Consider the following 23,988-nt stretch of genomic DNA (forward strand, 5'->3'; position numbering starts at 1 on the left):
TGACCACATCAAGTGTTGGCAAAGATGTAGAGCAACTAGAACTCTCATACTCTGCTGACAGGAATGTAAAATGGGAGAGTCACTTTAGAAAACAGCTGGCGAGTTTCTTTAAAAGTTAGATATATACCCATCATATAATATCTAGCCATTCCATTCCTAGGTATTAACCCAAGAGAAATGAAAGTATATGCCCATAAAAAGACACGTACACATATATTCATAGCAGCTTTATCTGCAGTAGCTAAAAACTAGAAACACAAATGGATAAATTGTGATATATCCACAATATGGAATATCAATAAAAAGGAATGAACTGTTGAAACACGTAACATGGATGAATCTTGATTATGCTGAATCAAAGATGCCATACCAAAAAAAGTACATACAGTATGATTCGATTTAGATAATATTCTACAAAATGCAAACTCATTTACAGTGACAGAAAGTAGATTAGTGGTTGCCTGGAGAGGGAATGAAGTACAAAGGAGCATAAAGAAATTTTGAGATGATAAATATGTCATTATCTTATGATATTGGTCTACAGGTATATACACATGTAAAAGCGCATCACATTGCTCACTTCAAAAATGTGCAGTTTAGGGGACTTCCCTGGTGGCGCAGTGGTTAAGAATCCGCCTGCCAATGCAGCGGACACGGGTTCAAGCCCTGGTCCGGGAAGATTCCACTTGCCGCGGAGCAACTAAGCTCGTGTGTCACAAATACTGAGCCTGCGCTCTAGAGCCCGCAAACCACAACTACTGAGCCTACATGCCACAACTACTGAAGCCCATGCGCCTACAGCCTGTGTCCAACAAGAGAAGCCACCACAATGAGAAGCCCGCGCACCACAACGAAGAGCAGCCCCCACTCGCCACAACTAGAGAAAGCCCACGCACAGACCCAACACAACCACAAAAAAAAAAAAAAAAAACCTTCAAAAAAAAAATAGTAATAGAAGGAGAAGACTACTTAGAAAGAATCTAGGCTAAGACCGAGGAAATAGTAGAAATGGTTAGATTCTCAATATACTTATTTTGGAATTTGCTAATGTACTGGATACATAATTTCTTGAATGAAAAAGTAATAAAGCCAATGCTTTCTGGCCTGGGCAACTGTAATAACAATGGACACTTACTATGTGCCATGTGATAATTATACCTATATTTACATTTAATCTTGGTATCCACTTCATATGGCTGTAACTTATTATCTCCATTTTACAGATGTGAAAACTGAGAATTAGTGGCAGGGACCATCTAGATCTCTAGATCATCTAGACCATCTAGATCAAGATTTATACAACATTGCCATTTACTGAGATAGTCAACTGAGGGAAAAGCAGGTGAGGGGCAGGGTAATCTAGTTTTGGACACGTTAATTGTAAGATGCCTACTGAACCTCCAAGATATTGAAAGGAAGAGATTCAGGAAATATGTAGGGACTAGAGATACAAATGGGGTGTCATGCGCTTAAAGCCACAGGCCTGAGCTAAACTGGGGAAGATTACCTAGGGAGTGACTATTAATAAAGAAGTCATAGGACTGAGCCCTGAGAGCATTCCTACATCAGAGGCAGGGGAAATGGGGAAGAACAAGCCCCTGTCACTCCCCCTACTGAAAAAAGAATAGCTAGTAAGGGAAAAAAATATAGTATCCCTGAAGCCAAATGACATGTAAAGAAAGAAGTGACCCACTGGATCAAATGTTACTGACAAGATTAACTAATCACTAGATTAAGGAATAATATAGATGGCATTAATGACCATTAAGCAAGACCATTTTAGAATGGTGAAAGAAAAACCTGAAGAAGGTTCAGGAAATAAAAAAGGGGAAGTAAAGAAACAAAGTAACGACAACTCTTTCATGTTTTCTTGTCCAAGAAACAGAAATGAAGTAATAGATAGAAGGGGATGCGGGGGATCAATGAAGGGTTAAAAACAGGAATACAGTTGGCCCTCCTCATCAACCAAGGATTAAAAATACTCAGGGGGGCGGGGGTGGGGGGGCGGTGTGTGGTAATTCCAGAAAGTTCCAAAACAAAACTTGAATTTGCTGCACATTGGCCAACTATTTACATAGCATTTTCATAATATTTACAACTATTTACGTTGTACTAGGGTATAAGTAGTCTAGAGACAATTTTAAAGTATACAGGAGTATGTGTTCGGTTATATGCAAATACTATGCCATTTTATATAAGGGACTTGAGAATACACAGATTTTGGTACTGAGGGCAGGGGGCGGGGGTATCCTGGAACCAATCCCCCATGAATACCAAGGGAAGACTATGCGATACTTAGTAGGTCGGTACAAATAACCTCATAGGAGAGGAATGGAGTAGTACTGCTAGATAGAGAACTACAAGAGCTCTGTTCTTGAGTAGATAGATGACTGAGGATGGGATCCACTGAACAAGTGGAAATGTTGGTCTCTATACAGAAGAGCAATGCGGACTTCCCTGGTGGCGCAGTGGTTAAGAATCCACCTGCCAATGCAGGGGACACGGGTTCGAGGCCTGGTCCGGGAAGATCCCACATGCTGCAGAGCAACTAAGCCCATGCGCCACAGCTACTGAGCCTGCACTCTAGAGCCCACGAGCCACAACTACTGAAACCCGCGCACCTAGAGCCCGTGCTCTGCAACAAGAGAAGCCACCGCAACGAGAAGCCCGCACACCGCAACGAAGACCCAACACAGACAAAAATTAATTAATTAAAAAAAAAGAAGAGCAATGGCTCACAAACTTTTTGGTCTCCAGACTCTTTACACTATCAAATTACAGAAGGCCCTCAAAGAGACTTTGTGTATGTGAGTAATATCTATTGGTATTTACCATATTGAAATTAAAACTAAAAAAATTTTAAAATATTTTAAAATGTTAACATGACTTCTATGAAAAATGACTACTTCCCAAACATAAAAAATTTAGTGAGAAGCACTATTGAACATTTTTGCAAATCTCTTCAATGTCTGGCTTAATAGAAAAGCTGGATTTTCATATTCACTTTTCAGCATTTAACCCATTGGGATTTGTTGTTTCCAATTAAGTATAAAATATCTGACCTCACACTGATACCTGTTTGGAAAAGGGAGTACTTTAATAACCTTTTTAAATTTTTTTGTGGGATCTTAGCTCCCCGACCAGGGATCGAATCCAGACCCCTAGCAGTGGAAGCGTGGAGTCCTAACCACTGCACCACCAGGGAATTCCCTTGAATAATCTTGTAAATGGCTGTGGATATTCTTCTTTGATACTACAGCAAAACTCAATGAGTGGTAGTTCCTTAAAGGTTATCTGCAATGCAGAATCTGAAAATGTATTGACAAACTTTTCATACTGCTACATTAAAAATCATTGTTCTGGGACTTCCCTGGTAGCGCAGTGGTTAAGAATCCGCCTGCCAATGCAAGGGACAGGGGTTCGAGCCCTGGTCCAGGAAGATCCCACATGCCGCGGAGCAACTAAGCCCATGCACCACAACTACTGAGCCTGCACTCTAGAGCCTGCGAGCCACAACTACTGAGCCCGTGTGCCACAACTACTGAAGCCTGCATGCATAGAGCCTGTGCTCTGCAACAAGAGAAGCCACCGCTATGAGAAGCCTGCACACAGCAATGAAGAGTAGCCCCCGCTCACCGCAACTAGAGAAAGCCCGCGCAGCAATGAAGACCCAATGCAGCAAAAAATAAATAAACAAATAAATTTATTTATTTATTTAAAATAAAGTAAAAATCATTGTTCTATCTTGTACTCTGAATAGATCTCCTATTCATGAATGATTTTGTACACTCATGTACATAGCAGCATTATTCACAATAGCCAAAAGGTGGAATCAACTCAAGTATCCATTGATAGATGAATGGATAAACAAAATGTGGTCTATACATACAATGGCATATTATTCGGCCTTAAAAAGAGAACTCTGACAGATGCTATAACATGGATTAACCCTGAAGACACTATGCTAAGTTAAATAAGCCAGTCATAAAAAGACAAACGATGTAGGATTTCATTTATATAAGGTACCTAGAGTAATCAAATTCACAGAGACAGAGAGTAGGATGGTGGTGGCTGCCAGGGGCTGGGGGAAGAGATGGAACGTTGTTTAATGGGCAGAGTTTCAGTTGGAAAGATGAAAATGTTCTGGAGATGGATGGTGGAGAGTTTCAGTTCTGCAAGAACGGACTGGCTCCACAGCAACGTACATGTACTTAACGTTACTGAACTGTACACTTAAAAACGGTTATGATGGTAATATTTTTTTAACATTTATTTATTTATTAGGCTGCATCAGGTCTTAGTTGTGGCACGCAGGATCTTCGCTGCAGAGCGCGGGCTCTAGAGCGCGTGGACTTCGTTGCCCCGTGGCATGTGGGATCTTAGTTCCCCGACCAGGGATCGAACCCGAGTCCCCTGCATCGGAAAGCGGATTCTTAACCACTGGACCACCAGGGAAGTCCCTATGATGGTAAATTTTATGTTATGTGCATTACACCACAATATAAAACAACAACAACCACCACCAATTTCATCAGAAGAGTCTTGAAATACTGGGACTACATGAGTCAGGCTCACGGTAGTCAATACAACTTCTAAGATCTGAATTTTCATTTGAAAGCTCAAATTCTGTCACTGACAACAGATATTCTCAGTTACTTCCCTTAAAGTGACAGCCTCACTTTATTAATTTTTGAGAAACTGTCTGCCAAATACCCAAGTCTGAGTAATCAGTCTGTTGGTCATCCTTTCAAATCCAGAATTCCACGAAAAATTTAATTCTTAATTCAAACAGTCACACAAATGCTTTTCCTAAAGACAACCATCTTACCTACCTACTTCAGGGTGCAGAATTAGCACTCTTATTTCCCATTTTGTCACACAGAATATTCTAAAACCATGTAGTGAAGGACTGAGAATAAATTTATTAGTTTCTATTGCTTCATCATGGAAGCAATAGAAGTGAAACTGGGAGTGAACTACTCGTACTGCCTTGACCTATGTTAAATAAAGGGCCAGCAGGTTTACCCACCATTGCTTTTGCACCATTAGTGCCAATGTCAACCAGTGAAAACGGCAAATGGTCTACCAATTACGAAAAATTTTGACCTTGCGGAATCTCTGAAAGGGTCTTGGGGATCCCAGGGGCATACAGACTGCACCTTGAGAACCTCTGAATAAGAGCATGGACCAACATCCAAAAGAAAAGAATGTTGGACTTCCCTGGTGGCGCAGTGGATAAGACTCCGTGCAGCCAATGCATGGGGCCCGGGTTCGACCCCTGGTCAGGGAACTAGATCCCACATGCGTACCGCAACTAAGAGTTCGCGTACCGCAACTAAGGAGCCCGCCGGCTGCAACTAAGGCCGAGAGCAAACAAATAAATAAAAAAGAAAAAAAAAGAAAGAAAGAAAAGAACGTGTGGGTACAGATTTAAGATAGAGTGATTAAGAAATTCCTCTTCCTACTGCTTATTACTGAACAATCAAATTTTTTATAAATTTATTTATTTTATTTATTTATTTTTGGCTGCATTGGGTCTTCACTGCTGCATGCAGGCTTTCTCAGAAGTTGCACGCAGGCAACTTCTTCGTTGCGGTGCATGGGCTTCTCATTGCAGTGGCCTCTTGTTGCAGAGCATGGGCTCAGCCACGTGGGCTTCAGTAGTTGTGGCACGCAGGCTCAGTAGTTGTGGCACACGGGCTTAGTTGCTCCGCAGCATGTGGGATTTTCCCGGACCAGGGCTCGAACCCGTGTCCCCTGCGTTGGCAGGCGGATTCTTAACCACTGCGCCACCAGGAAGTCCCCAATCAAATTTTTTTAAAAAGTAAAATCATCAAGTAAGAGCAAGAAGACAAGTGACGGTACTGAATGTTAAGAAGTTACTCAGCAGAATGAGAGAACAACTTGGCCAGGGAAACATGCTATAGTTGCCAGGCAGTACTAAATAACCATTTCAGATCAGCTGTTACAAATTTATGAGACTAGTCATGTTCTTTCCAACCATCCTTCCAAGTTTCTCTGAGAATCAGATTATCATGCTCCTCAAAAGATCATCAATGCTTAGAATATAAATAATCACATATCAGCAGTGTTCCAGGGGTCACGTAGCCTAGCTACATTTATACCTTATTCTCAGTCCAGAAATTTAATACTACGGTATATACCAAGACTCTAAAAAGGTTATGCGAATGTGTGTTTAGGACCGATCCTGAGCAGTACTCCTACCACCCAAAAACGAGACTGACTCACAAATCAGTAGATAGTATTTGTAAAAGACATGGTTTAAATAACCAAGATAACAATGGAATTTAAGACCACAATGTGAAATGATGAAACAAATGAAAAACTTAGACTCTTAAAAAAAAAAAAAGTGCAGATATTTTGCATAAAGGATTAAACAGAATTTAGAACAGTAATTTTCAACCTAAGTGAGCTTAAGATTTAACAGGAAGCTTTTCCAAAACACTCATACACTCAACAAATGAAATCTCTAGGAATGCAACCCAGGCATTTACCTTTTGGATAAGCTTTCTAGTTAATTAATTATTATGCTTACCTCTGGTTAAAAACCACGGTCACATCCAGATGGGGAAGTTACATGGAAGTACATGTGAGCTCAATATAAAATTTAAAACTTTCAACCAGAATAACAACAAAATTGAAAATGGCAACCTTACAAAACAGAGATCTAAATCAGTAGAAGTATTCAAAGAAAGAATAAGTTAGGGACTTCCCTGCTGGTCCAGTGGTTACGAATCTGCCTTCCAATGCAGGGGACGCGGGCTCGATCCCTGGTCGGGGAACTAAGATCCCACATGCTGTGGGGCAAATAAGCCCATGTGCCACAACTAGAGAGCCCGCACGCCACAACTACAGAGTAACCTGTGCGCCACAACTAGAGAGAGGTCTGCGCTGCAACTAAGATCCGACACAGCCAATAAATAAATTAAAAATATATTTTTTAAGAAAAGAATAAGTTAGGGACTTCCCTGGTGGCACAGTGGTTAAGAATCCGCCTGCCAATGCAGGGGACACGGCTTCGAGCCCTGGTCTGGGAAGATCCCACATGCTGCAGAGAAACTGAGCCCATGCGCCGCAGCTACTGAGCCTGCGCTCTAGAGCCCGCGAGCCACAACTACTGAGCCTGCATGCCATAACAACAACAGAAAAATAAGTTAGCATTTGCCAGGCATGTTGGGTACTAAGTAAGAAGAAGAATTAAACAATTTTTTCAATTCTAATATTTTAATCAAATACAAAAAAACCTGACGACATCACTGTCAGGACTCCATACTTTAAATTAGACAGGTACTTTAACATTCAGTCTTATTCGTTACCTATTGAAAATAATGAAACAAACTACCCTCAAGTTATATAGCTCTTAGTCTATGTTCTAGATATAAATCTAATTGTACCATGTAAATAATCTTACCTCTCCACTTTATCTGTAGAGGTAGAAGGAGCAGGGACATCTTCTTCAATTCTGTAATAAAAAATTAAGGGGAAAAAAGTAAAAATGAAGGCTATTTTAAGACTAGAAATTAAACAAATTAAGAAAATATGGGGACTTCCCTGGTGGTGCAGTGGTTAAGAATCCACCTGCCAATGCAGGAGACACGGGTTCGAGCCCTGATCCGGGAAGATGCCACATGCCACGGAGCAGCTAAGCCCGTGCACCACAACTACTGAGCCTGCGCTCTAGAGCCCGTGAGCCACAACTACTGAGCCCTCATGCCACAACTACTGAGCCCTCGTGCCACAACTACTGAAGTCCGTGCGCCTAGAGCCCGTGCTCCACAAGAGAAGCCACCACAATGAGAAGCCCGCGCACCACAATGAAGAGTAGCCCCCGCTTGTCGCAATTAGAGAAAGCCCACGCGCAGCAACGAAGACCCAATGCAGTCAAAAATAAATAAATAAACTTTATAAAAAAGAAAAGAAAATATAAAGCCATAAAAAGAGCGATTTAGGGGACTTACTTGGTGGCTCAGTGGTTAAGAATCCGCCTGCCAATGCAGGGGACACGGGTTCGAGCCCTGGTCCGGGAAGATCCCACATGCCGCGGAGCAACTAAGCCCGTGTGTCACAGCTGAGTCTGCGCTCTAGAACCCGCGAGCCACAGCTACTGAGCCCACGTGCCTAGAGCCTGTGCTCCCTAACAAGAGAAGCCACCGCAATGAGAAGCCCGCGCGCTGCAACAAAGACCCAACGCAGCCAAAAATAAAAATAAATAAATTTATTAAAAAAAAGAGCGATTTATTAAATGCCGAAAATATTAAGGTTTTACATAATATTTATTTACATTATCAAATTTAATCCTTACTCATTCAAATAACCGTTGTATGCTTATTTGCTACACATGAAGTATACTACAGTGAACAAGACAGTTATATCCTAGATTTGAGTTTACGATCAGACAGAAGAGAATGCAGTATTTGTTATAACCCAGTATGTGCAATCCTGAAAATCTCACATTCTGCAACTGCTCACTAAAAATAAGTTTTTTTTTTAAAACGGAAGAAGCAGTTTCCCAGAACATTCATTTTTTGAAAAGTACTAATAAATATCTTAAAAATATTTCATAGTTGTGTTTACTAATAAAGTCTAGAAATAATGACCAACTCAGGAGCAATGAGTAACCCCCCTAGCACCTAGACTGTGCTCCTGAAAATCCATTTCCCACTAAAAATAACCAAGACTCCATTGAGAAATAATTGATTCTAAGCCAGGGCAGGGGAAGTACATAGGTGAATCTGGGACAATTTCATGCCAGAAAGCAACAAAACTATATCTAGTATTATTTAGGGTCATATCTACTTATGGTCATGCTAAAAGGAATTATAAAGGAAAGGTGGGAATCCAGGGTAAAGCATGGGAAGAGTTCTTTGTACTATTTTTTCACTTTTCTATAAATTTGATGTTTCATATTTACAAAAATATTACAAAAGCACACTTAGGAGCCAACCTCAATAAAATCTCACTGGCCAGAAGAAGGGACAATATGAGCATCAACAAAGATAATAATTGCATAACCAACAAGGACCTACTGTATAGCACAGGGAAATCTGCTCAATATACTGTAATAAGCTAAATGGGAAAAGAACTTGAAAAACAATAGATACATGTATATATATAACTGAATCACTTTGCTGTACACCTGAAACCAACACAACATTGTTAATCAACTATACTCCAATATAAAATTAAAAAAATTTTTAAAGATAATAATTACAATTGATTGAAAAACTCCAAATGTGTTTAAATCCATGAGTTCACAATGACACAAACAAAAAACAAAAAACTCGTTAGTCATTTTTAGAGACTGATAGGAGACCACTGCATTATTTTGAAAATTGATAAATAATGGGAAAGAATTTACCCTTTCTTTACAATAAAGTTATACCTTAGGTAGGTTTCAAGACAGAGTCGACTTAAGTTATTACTTAAGAACCCTATATATTGACACCATTCACTTGGTATTAATTTAAATCCTTGTCTCTTTTACCTGCCCCATCATCAGTTTTCACCTATATGCCAAAGGCAACATTCAGCTACGTGAAGACATACATCATTTATAAATGTGCCCCCAAAGCACACCATGAGAGCTGAGAATGCTGTTAGCTGTGGTGAAATGGAAAAAAGAAAGAACAGTGGGAAAACAGGAAACTTTGCTACTGAGTACTAACACCTCAGGAGCAATAAATTAGATTGAAGTATGTACAGCAAGAAACGTAGAAGTATGAGAGAACACAAGAAGCTGTAGGAGAGAAAAAGGCTTTCCTATATAGACGTTACTGAAAACTCCTCCAAAGGTTAAAACATACATATAAATAGAACTGAGTCAACTAATTTTTCACACCTGGACTTTCTTCTTGTTTAGCGATAACAAATTTATTAAAATAGCAGTGTAATATACACAGTATGGACGAAACAAATGAACAATTAAAAAATAGCTTGCTCAATTCAATAAATAAATATACTAATTCAAAAAATTAAATTCAATAGACATTTTAGTACCCATTATATGCTAAGCATCGGACACAGTCTCCAACAAAAGTTAAAGCAGAGGAGACAGGGAATTCCCTGGCGGTCCAGTGGTTAGGACCCCTCACTCTCACTGCCGAAGGCCTGGGTTGGGGAACTAAAATCCCACAAGGCTCAGGGCGCCGCCAAAAAAAAAAAAGCAGAGGGGACAACTTGAGAAAGGCAGAAGAGATTAAATGACAGGCAGGGACTAACTGTATTGGAGTCTGAGTCCTAGAAAATGCTTTAGAGATGAATAGTTGTCAGTTACTTTCAGCAGGATCCAAAATCTTTGCTCCTAACTCCTAATCCTTTTGAGAATGTTATACTGGTCTACAAATTTGATAAAAGCCCTGGGGGGAGGGGAGGCAGGGAAATGGGGTTGAAAATAATCAGAGACTTCACAGGGTGACAGAAATGAAGCACAATTTAAATGCTTTCAGCTGCAAGGTAAGCAAGCCGATGATCTGACCAGAACGCTGGAATGGCCTTGGATCCATATCTCCTAAACACCTCCTGTCATAGCTAACTATGTTCAAATAGTTTAACTAAGGGACTATTCTGGCCAAATTCTAGCACAGAGCTTCTCAAATTACCTGTGATTGAAGGACCAGACTTTTAATTTCAATGTGTAAGATGGGTTTTTACAAAGTATTAACAGAAATGTCAGAGTAACATCAAATTTCTTTGTTCCCAAGAAGAGTGGCCCCCCGCTCACCGCAACTAAAGAAAAGCCTGCGCACAGCAATGAAGACCCAAAGCAGCCAAAAATAAATAAATAAATTAAAAAAAAATTTCTTTGTTCCCAAATGCTTACTCCCAATTTTTATACATATACACAGCATGGTTTGTGGGATCTTAGTTCCCCAACCAGGGACTGAACGAGGGGCCACAGCAGTGAAAGCGTGGAGTCCTAACCACTGGACCACCAGGGAATTCCCTATACTTATATCTTTGTAGACCAGTAACAAACAGTTCACAAACCAATACCAGTCTGTGGCACACAAAAAGTGGTAGTAACACAAACGTCCAGAGTATGAGTACTAAAAACAAACACATTAACACTGTACATACATGCTATATTCAGGCACCAGTAGCAACAATAATACACAAAATGTTTTGCACCCCACACAGGTGACAGATGAAGTGCAATACTATTAAATTTTCACGGTTAGGCATAATGCAAGTTAACAGGCACCAGATTCAAACAACTCAAACTACTAAAAAAAAAAAAAAACAGCCAAAATACACGAAACACCAGTTTTACACTAGTAGCACAAAACAGTAATCTGAGAGAAGGGAAACAAATGAGGTGAGTCCTATGAGTATCCCCAGGTTACTATCTGGAGAGATTTGTCCACAGGACAGAGAAGGACCCCGAACAAAGTCCATCTCACAGAATTGAGAAGACAGAATTTGAGGTTTGGGGTGGCCTAGGTAGCTAGAATTTACAGGACAGACTAGAGAGAGAGCTGTAGACAAAGCAAGCTTCAGAGATCTGTAGACGCTTCCCCCCAGTCTTTGTTTAAGTGCTTATCAACTTATGCATAAGAAAACTACTGAGACCCGGGAAAGAACAACCCAGAAAGGAATAGGCAAAACAATCCTTGGAAATCACACAGGGTCTAGAATAAATAACTCCCATCAGCCAGTCTGTAATTTAAACCATGGAGTCCTGATAATGTTATCTTCAGGTTTTTTGCATTTGATTAAAATATTAGAATTGAAAGTTACTTAATTCTGCTCCTTACTCAGTACACAACATGCCTGGCAAATGCTAACCTAGTAGCCTTTCTTTGAATACCTCTACTGATTTAGATCTCTGTTTTGTAACGTTGCCATTTTCAATTTTGTTGTTATTCTAGTTGAAAGTTTTAAATTTTATATTGAGCTCACACGTACTTCCATGTAACTTCCCCATTTTGATGTGACCATGGTTCTTAACCGGAGGTGAGCATAATACTTAATTCACTAGAAAGCTTATCCAAAAGATAGATGCCTGGGTTGCACCCCTAGAGATTTTATTTGTTAAACTTGAGATAGAATCCATGTTTGTTTTGGAAAAGCTCCTTGATAATGTCATAAATAAGGCAACTGTCATAGTGTCAATCTCTGTATCATTATTAAAACTTAATTCCTCTCTACTTTGGAGAATACCTCCTTAAACTATAATGTAAATTCCAAGACTGGAATTTACTTTTTTTTTTTGGCCGCGCCCCACAGCATGCGGGATCTTCCCCTACAAAGGATCAAACCCGTGCCCCCTGTAGTGGAAGTGCGGAGTCCTAACCACTGGGCCGCCAGGGAATTCCCTGGACTTTACCATTGTAACTTTCCTTCACCCCACTTCCTAGGAGCAAGGCTGGAACCACATCATTTAGGTTTTTTCTTAAGGTTTTGTTGTTGTCGTTGTTGTTTTGAATTTTTGGCCGCACTGTGCAGCACGTGGGATCTTAGTTCCCCGATGAGGGACTGAACCCATGCCCCCTGCACTGGAAGGCAAAGTTTTAACCACTGGACTACCAGGGAAGTCCCAGATCGTTCAGTTTTGATGCCAACCTAAGGCCTTAAATTTTTATCCTTAAGTTGAGGCACTGAAGGTGTAATATGATCAAATTTACCTTTTATATACTCAGTGGTACAAAAGTTTGAAGTGGATAAAATGAGGAAAAAAAGGATATCAGTTGAAGATACTATTAAATAGCACTGTAAAGCACTCAGCAGTGATAAACTTACTTCCATTCTTATTTAGTAGCTTAGACAAAAAGGGCATGTACTAGCATAGTCAGAAGAAAAGATGGATTAAAGCAGTGGTTCTCAAACTTTAATCTACATGAATCACTTGGAGCTCATGTTAGAACACGTTGTTGAGCCCCAACCCTAGAGTTCTGGTTCAGTAGGTCTATTATGAGGTCCAGGAATTTGCATTTCTAACAACTTTCTAGGTGATGCTGCTACTGCTGGTTTGGGGACCACACTGTAACAAACACCAGGTTAGAAAAAAAATTATAAACTGATGTTCATGTCCTATCTGAGCCATAGACATGTTTATCCACAATTATTTTTTTAATGTTAATTATGGTAGTTACTACATTTAAAACTATTAAGATACCACATAAAAATCTGAATTTCTGCTTCTCTTGAAAAATCATTATGTAAACTCTGAAACCAGAAAAGTATTAAAGAAAACCACAGGCGAATTACATTGTAACTCATCAGGAGAAGGCCTTTTATATTCAGAAATCATGTAAGACTGATAAATTCTACTCCATCTAATTCATTTCACAAAAGGTTAACTTAGTGAATATATACAGAATATTAAATCAACAGGAAAAAAGGTCCAACAGTAAAAGATTAAAGGATATAAACACATTCACAGAAAATGAAACACAAATAGCTCAAACATTTGAATACATGCTCACACTGATTCTTCAGAGAAACACAAAATTACAGTGAGAAAGCATTTTTTACCCGTCAAATCGTCAAAGACAAGAATGTAAGAGTAACAGGTGTTCGCATATATTGCTAATATAAGTTTAAATTCACAAAACTTCTATGAAGGTCTATTTGGCAATATCTATCAAAAACAACAAATGAACACTCTTTGATCCAGCAGTTCCACTTGTAGAAATTTATCCTATAGATATATGAGTCCATGGTTACAAGGTTATTCACTACAGCACAATTTGTAACAATTAAATTCTGGAAAGAATTCAAATGTCCATCAATAAGAAACTCATTATGAGACAGCCACAGAATAGAATACAATGCAGCCATTAAAAAAAAAAAAAAGAAAGAAACTATGCCCTAATGAGGAATCATCTCCAAGATATACTGCTAAGTGCTCAGAAAGTGTCAAGTGTGCTACCATTTACACAATAATATAGAATTAATAACTACATACAATCTGCTCGTATATGCATAAGGTATCATTGAGGGATACATAATAAATTACTAACACTGGTGGACTCTGAGGAGAAAACCTATGTGATTAGGGAATAAGGGTTGGAGGGACATTTCACTGTGTACTTCCCCTTCTGGATTTTGAACCAGGAATGTATTTCCTAGTCAAAGAAATAATTACAATAGTCTTTAAATATTGGAAATATCTGCCACTATGGCATACATTCTCCCCAATCAGCTGAAGTTGAACAGTGACCTAGCCCTTTAAGGGAGAATTCACTTCAATCCCCACCACCACTTCACTTTTTCCTATCTGGCCCTCTAAGCTTTACATTTCTAAGCCCTGTTACAGATTACCAAACTGCTAAATATTGGTAACTGTTTAGAAATTGAAAAAGGAGGGAGGGGGAATCTAGAATTTTTATTTCTGGGATTGGGAAACTGAGCGCTATCCAACCAAAATAAGGTACAAGAGCAAGATTATTAGTGAAAATTGGGGGGTACATACTGAGTTGGTTTTGAGGTGCTTATGGAACACCTAAATGGATAGCATTCAGGGACTTCCCTGGTGGTCCAGTGGTTAAGACTCTGGGCTCCCAACGCAGGGGACCCGGGTTTGATCCCTGGTCAGGGAACTATATCCCACATGCCGCAACTAAAGATCCTGCCTGCCGCAACTAAGACCCGGCGCAGCCAAATAAATAATATTTTTAAAATAATAAATAAATAAATGGATAACATTCAATAGGCAATTCAGAGCAAACATCTGTCAGACATAGCAGTGCCTACTACATTCTCATTTAATCCTCTCACAAAAAACCTTGTGGCAGGTGGCAATATCCTATTTTCCAGAGAAGTAACTTACCCAGTTACACGACCCCATCATAACTCATTCTGTACTCCAATTGCCTACTGACTTTCTGTACTCCCCATCAGGATTAAGATCTAAGAAACCATGTCTATCTTATCCTAAACTGTATCCTAGCACCAAGCACAAAGCCTGGTATCTAATCAATATTTGTTAAAGTGACCAATTCTGAATCACTAGGGTAGGATTAACGACAAGTGACTTTGCCACTTACCATGTGAAGTACCTCAGTTTCCTCAACTATTAACAGTACCTATCTCACAAGATCTGTTTCAAAAATTAAATGAGAAAGTTCACAAAGTGCTTAGTTCAATGCTTGGCACATAAGGAATCAACAGATTCTAGCAATCATTAACAATGAAAGAACAGAAAGATAGGAAGAAAAGGAGGCAGCATCAAAAGAAGACAAAATTAAGGAGGGAGCGTCTGGTATCAGAGGTAGCAAAGAGGTGCCAAAAAGGCAGCAAAAAGAACTCATTAGAAAGCTAAGAATAAGGACTATTTTAGCATTTAGACAATCCATGATCACCTTTAGCAATGTTGTTTAAATGACATGAAGAAGCCAGATCGAGACAGGTTGAACAAATGTGTATATTCTCAGAACACACCTGTCCAATTAGATTGTGATCTGATGACCAGCAACTGATACCTTATTCATCTTTGTATCTCTAAAACCTAACATATTAAAATATATATTGAACACATTTGTTAAATGATTAAGTAGAAGGGGGAAAAAAATGGACACCAGAAATGCAGACTCTTATCTAAAGAAGCCTGGCTATGAAGGGAAGAAGCAAAGAAAGCAACTGAACGCATATATCAGAGAAAATGTTTTTAAAAGCATCCATCTTGGGACGTTTGAATGCAGAGATGGTGCTATCTAAGGGGAAGGAAAGGAAGCACCAAGAGACCAAATAGGTAGTTGCTGGCAGACAACCAGACATGAAAAAACCCCCCACAAATCTCCAGTTGTTTTATCTTAAAGATTTTTTTTTCTTTAACATAAACCCTCAGCCTGTGAAGAAGGCTTTTCTTCTGGCAAACTTTTAAATTCCACAAGAGGTCTTAACCCTCTAGCCGTCTATTCTGTGCCTGCTACAGCAGAGAAGCTGAATGAACATTTAAGAAACAACAGCATTGACTGCACTCTTTAAATTTTTGGCCCCAAATCTGAAACAAGGACAACATTGGCAATCCTACCACATTCCCTAGAATATGTCTTCCAAGTCTCCAAAATTACTATCTCTCCTCAAATCTCCTACACCCTACTCCATTCTGCCTTACTTCTAAGCAGATCTTGCTTCACACCTCACTGAGCAAATAGAAACCATTAGACAGGAAGTCTCCCTTCCTCAACCACCAAAACTACCCTGCTTGCCTCTGTATCCACATTCTCTGCTATCCCTATTTCCATGAACGAAGTTTCCCTGTTAGAAACTTCATATAGCTGGCCCCTTGTCATTCATCTCATTGTGGCCATCCCTGATAGCCCAATCTAAAATAACCACCCAGGGCTTCCCTGATGGTGCAGTGGTTAAGAATCCGCCTGCAAATGCAGGGGACACGGGTTCGAGCCTTCGTCCAAGAAGATCCCACATGCCGCGGAACAACTAAGCCCATGCGCCACAACTACTGAGCCTGCGCTCAAGAGCCTGTGAGCCACCACTACTGAGTCCGTGTGCCACAACTACTGAGCCTGCGCTCTAGAGCCCACAAGCCACAACTACTGAAGCCTGTGTGCCACAACTACTGAAGCCCGTGTGCCTAGAGCCCGTGCTCCGCAAAGAGAAGCCACCACAGTAAGAAGCCACGCCCCGCAACGGAAGAGTAGCCCGTACTTTCTGCAACTAGAGAAAGCCCGTGCGCAGCAACGAAGACCCAGTGCAGCCAAAAATAAATAAGTAAATTAATTAATTAATTAAAAATAAATAACCACCCAGTTACCTCACATCACCTTAAAACTAGGGTAATTATTTGCATAGCACTTTATCACTGATATTCTCTAATCTATATATTCATGGTCTCTATCCCAGTAGTCGAAGCTCCATTTGAAAGCAGAGATCTTTTCTGTCTCCTTAACCACAGCGCCTCTACTAAATAAGACAAATGTTCAATAAATATAGGGAAAATATGCCAATAAGTAGGAGGAAAGAAAACTGCTTCACAAAATTTTCCTGAAAGAAAATTTCCTTGTAGAATCTCCCCACTACTGCCACCATTTAACAAATGGGAAAACTGAGGTCCACCGCAGCAGCCAGAAACAGAACCCAGTTTTCCTGGCTCTCAGTCATCATAGAAATTTAGCATCATCTATCATCCTCCCTATAAAGTTTTTTGGGGTTTTTTTGGCTGTGCCACACAGCATGCAGGATCTTAGTTCCCCGACCAAGGATCAACCTGCGCCCCCTGAAGTGGAAGCGCGGAGTCTTAACCACTGGACCGCCAGGGAAGTCCCTCCCTATAAAGTTTTATGGTACCCTTACAAATAAATACAAGTTCAACACCCACCTATGACACTGTAATGTTAGAAGTCAGAAGAGCTAGGCTTGATGGGAGGAGTATAACTAAAAAGGTTGGGGGGGAGGTTTCCATATAATGTTTTGTTTCTAATTTCCCTTTGTGAAAATTCACTCAACTGTACATTTACCATTTGTGCATTTTGTAGTATGCCGTACTTCAATAAAATGTACTGAAAAACTGGCAGGGAATTTTTTTTTTTTTTTTAGCCATGCTGAGAGGCTTGCAGGATCTTAGTTCCCCAACCAGGGACTGAACCTGGGCCATGGAAATGAAAGCGCCGAGTGCTAACCACTGGACTGTCAGGGAATTCCCATGGAGCTTTTAACTTATGCTTTCTTCTGGGAGATTTATAGTTTCAGGTCTTACATTTAGGTCTTTAATCCATTCTCAGCTCATTTTTGTATATGGTGTAAAATAAGGGTCTAACTTCATTCTCCTGCATGTGCATATCCCGTTTTCCCAACACCATTTGTTGAAAAGAATATCCTGGGACTTCCCTGGTGGCCCAGTGGTTAAGAATCCACCTGCCAATGCAGGGGACATGGCTTCGAGCCCTGGTCCGGAAAGATCCCACATGCCACGGAACAACTAAGCCCGCACACCTAGAGCCCGTGCTCCGCAACAAGAGAAGCCACTGCAATGAGAAGCCCGCCCACCACAACAAGGAGTAGCCCCTGAATGAGCACCACGACCAGAGAAAGCCCGCGTGCAGCAACAAAGACCCAATGCAGCCATAAATAAATAAATTAAATAAATTTAAAAAGAAAAAGAAAAAGAAAAAAAGAATGTCCTTTCTTCATTGAGTGGTCTTGGTATCCTTATCAAAGATCATTTGACCATATGCAAGGATTTATTTTTGGGCTTTCTATTACATTCCATTGTTCTATTTGTCTATCTTTATGCCAGTAGCACAGTGTTTTGAAATCAGGAAGTGAGACCTACACTTTGTTCTTTTTCAAAACTGTTTTGGCAGGGAATTTCCTGGCGGTCCAGTGGTTAGGACCCCAGTTCAATCCCTGGTCAAGGAACTAAAATCCCACAAGCCTCGAGGCGTGGCCAAAAACAAACAAACAAAAGAAACTGTTTTGGCTATTTGGGACCCCTTGAGATTTCTTATGAATTTTAGGATGCATTTTTCTACTTCTGCAAAAAATGCCATTGGCATTTTAACAGAGACTGTGTTGAATCCATAGATCTCTTTGGGTAGTATGAACATCTTAACAATATTAAGTATTCCAATCGATGAACATAAGATATCTTTTTTTTGTGGAACCTTTAGGGTGAACCTCTTTTTTTTTTTTTGAAGGGGGTGTAATATTTAATTGGCATCCAAAGGTAATCAGCTAGATGTTAAAAAATAATGTGCATCTCACAAAAAATTACATTTGTCCTTGACTTTTTCTTCTCTCTGATTCACATGTTATTAGTAAGATCATACTACAGTACATATGCCAGATATTGAAACTGTCCCAAGGCATCTAGATATATGAAAGGAGACATTAACATTCATTGAGTCATTTAATTTTGTCATGAGCTGACAATTATTAAGTGCATTTATCAAGCCTCATAAGATTTATACAAACTGGGTCATTTTACCCTACTGTCATAGCCCAAGAAACAGTGTATGTTTAAAGCCCAAATTGTAAAATTGCAATTAATCTTACTATTTTTTGGCATTTTTATTTTTTTTATAATTGTGAATTTGTCTTTTTATTTCTGCATTGCTCTCTATATATTTTTTCAGTTTTTTTTTATACAGCAGGTTCTTATTAGTTATCTATCTTATACATGTTAGTGTATATATGTCAATCCCAATCTCCCAATTCATCCCACCACCACCACCCCTCATTTTTTTTTTAACCAATTTTTTTTTTTTGGCCAGGCTGTGTGGCTTTTGGTATCTTAGTTCCCTGACCAGGAATTGAACCCAGGCCCTCTACATTAGGAGCACAGAGTCTTAACCGCTGGACCACCAGGGAAGTCCCTCCCTGAACCTCAGCTTTTTAAATTGGTAAGTGAAAAATACTTTCAGACACGCATATAAAGATTACCAAGGTTAATGGATGTGATGATGAGTAAATTGTCTTAAGAGTACAAGGTCAGGGGCTTCCCTGGTGGTCCAGTGGTTAAGACTCCATGCTTCCAATGCAGAGGGTGTGGGTTCGATCCCTGGGGGAGAATTAAGATTGTATAATGCCGCGTGGCACAGCCGGAAAAAAAAAAAAAAATTTTTTTTCAAAAACAATCTTCTGAAAATAGTTCTTTTTTTTTTTGCAGGTCCACCAAGAGAGACTCTTTTCTCATTTACACATTGGAGCTAATATATTGAACCTAACTCCTCCACCCCACCAATATATAGGTACACAGGTACCTTAGCTAAATCTTTCACACAAATATATTCTAATTACAGTGACTTAATTCATCATAAAGCTAACTTACAAGAGGTTATCCATCTCATTTTAAACAGTCAAATACTAAGCACCAAAATAAGCCCCACACCAACACAGGTGAACCTTCCACTTATGGAAATAGGAACGACAAACCCCAGAACTTTAAGGATTACTGAGCTAAACCACTTATTTTTACTTTGACATCTCTCATCTAAAGGTACGAATAAGTAGCTCAGAAATTATAAGACAGTTAAAGTAAAATTCAATGCATCACATAAGACTTCCTCTTTCTAAGCTTTCTCATTCCTCCTTACCACTATATTACAAACTGCTATATTCTTTTGTAACATAAACAAAAACGTTAACAACTAGTTAGAACTATTTAGAAAGCTAATAAGGACAAAGACTGATTTAACATTTAGACAACCATTGATAACCTTTAGCAACGTTGTTTAATGGCATGAGGGGACAGAAGCCAAATTGTAGCTTTTTACAGATGACAAAACTGTAGCCCAACATTCACCACTTAAGCAATAAAAGCGGTATCAAAATCAACTCTGAATTGTGGTTTATTTCTCATTCCATTTTCTCTCTCTGCTGGTTTGGAAGTTAAACATGTTTTTTATTCTTTCAATGGTTATACTGGAATTATCATGTGCATTCTTAGTAGTCTATTAAACTCACGTAAATTTTCTTTACGCTCCCCCTTAAACGCCTGAAACGCTTTATCCCTGAATTGCCCCAGGAACTTACTTAACTAAGGAATGATGCCTTTATTGTTCTCTCCAACTAGCTAATTAGATTTTCATGCAATTTCCTCTCAAGCTTTGGGCATGGGGGAAAGGATGAGTAATGAAGGAATAAAAACTTGAAATACTGGGGTTTAACCTAGAGTCTGCCACTTAATAATTTGGGTTATTTCTTGTTGCTTCGAATAACGGCCTGTTTCCCTTCACTGTTCAAAAAATACCTTTATGTCTGAGTGGCACTGTGCCGTTTTCATAGCAATCATGTCGTCTATCATTCCCTCCAGTCCTTCTGTTACACTTCGCGCTTAATACGGCCCATTCTCCTAGCAACCAAACACTGCTAGAAGTGAAAAGACCTCAACGCAGCGTTAGAAGATGCTTCGCCTCCCGATAAAATCCCCCAGAAGCAGCCAAGTCCCCCGCCAACGTTCCCAAAATCTAAAAGAACCACGATGCTCTCCACCACAGACAAAAGAAATGGGCCTTGCTGGGGGTAGGAGGATACCAGGTGAGCGAGGAGACCGCGGGGAACAAGCTTCACCGCGTCCCACAGCGGAAGTCCGAGGCGCTCGGGAGCCGCAGCCCCAAACAATGGAGTTTTCCCGCCTCCTCAGGGCCCCGCCCCCTGCTCCAGAGCCGGCGGAGGGAAGCTAACGTACGAGCGCACGACCCCGCCCCCGAGAGACCCCGCCCATCCCGACCCACCGGTCCAGCCTCCTCCCTCGTGCAGGGTTTTTTTTTTTTTTTTTTTTTTGGCGCCAAATCTCTGTTGGTTATTTTCCCGATGTGTTTGGGGATCCTACCGGAGGCGCACGCCAGGAGTGCGAGGACAGCAGGGACGTGAAGGTACACCGCCGCGCCGGGGCCCCGCCTCCCCGCCGATAGCCCCGGGCCTGGGGAGGAAGGAGAGGGGCAGGCGATGGAGACAGCCGCCGCTGCCCCCGGCAAGATGGCGACCGCGAAAAGCGGGGCAGGGGGCGCCAGCCGACCGGCGTTACTGCCAGTGAGCGAGGCTCTCTGCAAGAAGTGGGCTTCTCCAGTGTCCGGCCCTCCCCGAACAGCGACGGTTGTTCACTGGAAGGAAAGTCCTCCCACCCTCCGGTCTGTCCCTCCCGGGGAGCCTCCGTCCACCACCCCCTCCCTGTGGACTGGCCAGTGCCTCAAGCTCTCCACGGTCCAGCTTACTTGTCGGCGGAAACCAGCTCCGCGGTGATGGCGGCAGTGGCTGTGGACTCTGCGGCCATCGTTCGCCTGAGGTGGTGGACCAGCGGACGGGATAGTGTCTGTGAGAAAAACAGAGAGAATTTCGAAAGCCAGAGACTTATTCGTGGACAGAAAATGGCAGATTGGAGACCCCGCGCCGCTGGGCCCTCTTATATAGCAGGGCCCTTCGCCCCGCCCATCCACTTCCGGATCCTCCCCCTCGAGTTTAAAGGGCCAGGACCCAGCCCCAATCCTGCCCAAGGACATCCCCCACCCGCACCACCTGGTTCTGGGCGATACCTTTCCTCCCTGGCTTCCTCGAAAAAAGCAACTTTTTGCTTCTCTAGCAAGTCGCGTAAGAAGAAATAGAATCTTGGTACTACTACTCCTGACTGGACGGCGGCCAGCGACTTCCAGAGAAGGGGAAGCTGGGGCTGCTCTACATGTTCGGAGCGAGTAGCCGAGAGTCTCCTTCCAAGCTGGATACTCAGGAAGTTAACTGAGACTTTCTGTCGGTCCGCTCAGTCGTAACGGATGGACACGCAAGAGCCGAGCACGTGTATACCAGCAACGGCTAGAACAGATATCGGTGAGAGACGCGTGGCTCTGAACCGCAGCAACAACTGACGCAAGGAAATGCTGTCCTAGGATTGGCCACCGCCTGAAACTACCGCGCTTGATTCAAAGCTGGGGGCTGCGGCGGGACGCGGCTGGCTCCTCCCTCTGGACCCGCCCCCTTCGGCTGGCCCAATCCGCTGAAGCCATCCTCTTAGGCCCTACCCAGACTCCAAATCTGACTAGCTTAATGCTCCCAGCTCTTTCCGTCCCCTCCGAGCTACGGTTTATAGTTTGTCCACTATGTCCGGGGGCACTGTGCTTAGACATTCTAAAGCTATTAGCTGTCTTACTTAATCTTAGCAACAACGCTACTAGTGACAACGGTGTTATCCGTACCATTTGGTAGAAATAGAAACCACGGTTCAAAGAAGGTATGACTAGCTCAGAAGGTTGCAAGACAAGTCATTTATGGGAAGCAGTGTGCCTCATTTCCTGCAACTCGCTGAGTGGAAGATAACTGCACTTCCTCACATCTGGAGCGTAATCCATTGCCTTCCACCATGGCCTTGCCTACAAAGGTCAGAACAGGAATTTTATTTCCGTCCAGGTTCAGACATACTGAGAAAGATTCTTGGGGAGGATTCTTATTCCAGTCTGTCAAGACTCAGGCAGTTTGAAATCTTTAGGGATAAAGACCTGGACCTGCGGGCTTCCCTGGTGGCACAGTTAAGAATCCGCCTGCCAATGCAGGGGACACAGGTTCGATCCCTGGTCCGGGAAGATCCCGCAAGCCACGGAGCAACTAAGCCCCTGCGCCACAGCTACTGAGCCTGCGCTCTAGAGCCCGCGTCCCACAGCTACTGAAGCCTGCGTGCCTAGAGCCCGTGCTCCACAACAAGAGAAGCCACCACAATGAGAAGCCCGTGCAATGCAATGAAGAGTAGCCCCCGCTTGCCGCAACTAGAGAAAGCCCGTGTGCAGCAACGCAGCCAAAAATAAATAAATACATAAATAAGTTAATTTAAAAAAATAAAAAGAAGCAGTTAGACCTTCTAAATCATCTTCCCCAGGGCAATGGAAAACTGGAAGTTTATTTTTTGGAGAGGGTAAAACAAAAAGGAGGTTGAACTGAGAGAAAGTTGAGGGTAGAAGAAGTATATGGAAAAGACAGGGATTAAATGAATGATTACATACAAAACACTGAGATCTTGTGATAGACTCCTAGTTGTCTTCCAATATCGATTTTTCTCTCCTATAGTAGTAATAGAACCCTGATTTTTATTTATTTATGCATTTATTTTAGTGCATAACCCCCAGAATAAAAACCAAAATTGTCAAGGTCCCCTGGAACTAGAAGTGCTCACATGATGACACTCCAGTCAATGGAAAGTGAACAAAAGCAATGTGTGCATCTTTCACATAGCGACATCAAAGGGAAGGGGCTTCTCTTTTCAGAAGATGAGGTGGTGAACTAACTTGGACCAAGTCAATCAGGGCGATGCACCAGGAATGACAAATCAGTAAGATGCCTAGGTTCCTAGCATCACGGAGCCACCATACAAGCTCTGGGCTGCTTACTCCAAAAATGTTATATAAGAGTGAAATAAACTTCTTAGATATATCCATCATATATCAAGCAACAACTATTAAGAATTGCGGAAGAAATAGAGATAAGTCAACAATTTTAGCTGAAATTGTTAACTCATGTCACTCAGAAACAAGGCGACAAAAAAGTAAGCAGAGATAGAGAAGACATGACTAATATTATTAATAT

The 23,988-nt window shown here is 41.3% G+C and overlaps 1 protein-coding gene and 1 non-coding gene across 5 annotated transcripts in view; both read right to left on the minus strand.

Moving 5' to 3' along the window:
• NASP (nuclear autoantigenic sperm protein) overlaps positions 1–21,783 on the minus strand; it is a 35,119-nt gene extending 13,336 nt beyond the window's left edge. For 3 of the 4 annotated variants that reach the window (XM_061184292.1, XM_061184290.1, XM_061184289.1), the window contains exons 1-3: positions 21,639–21,783; positions 21,257–21,346; positions 7,433–7,483 (exon numbers count right to left, since the gene is read on the minus strand). In XM_061184292.1, coding sequence (XP_061040275.1) covers positions 7,433–7,483; positions 21,257–21,346; positions 21,639–21,697 — 200 coding nt within the window. In that variant the 5' untranslated portion in view covers positions 21,698–21,783. The remainder of the gene's footprint in view (positions 1–7,432; positions 7,484–21,256; positions 21,347–21,638) is intronic. The other variant, XM_061184291.1, reaches the window with a different exon arrangement.
• Positions 19,221–19,293, minus strand: TRNAR-CCU (transfer RNA arginine (anticodon CCU)). Its single transcript has one exon. It is a non-coding gene; the product is annotated as a tRNA-Arg (tRNA).
• Positions 21,784–23,988: the final 2,205 nt, after the last annotated feature.

This window comes from Eubalaena glacialis, chromosome 3, assembly GCF_028564815.1.
Source record: "Eubalaena glacialis isolate mEubGla1 chromosome 3, mEubGla1.1.hap2.+ XY, whole genome shotgun sequence".
Taxonomy (NCBI): domain Eukaryota; kingdom Metazoa; phylum Chordata; class Mammalia; order Artiodactyla; family Balaenidae; genus Eubalaena; species Eubalaena glacialis.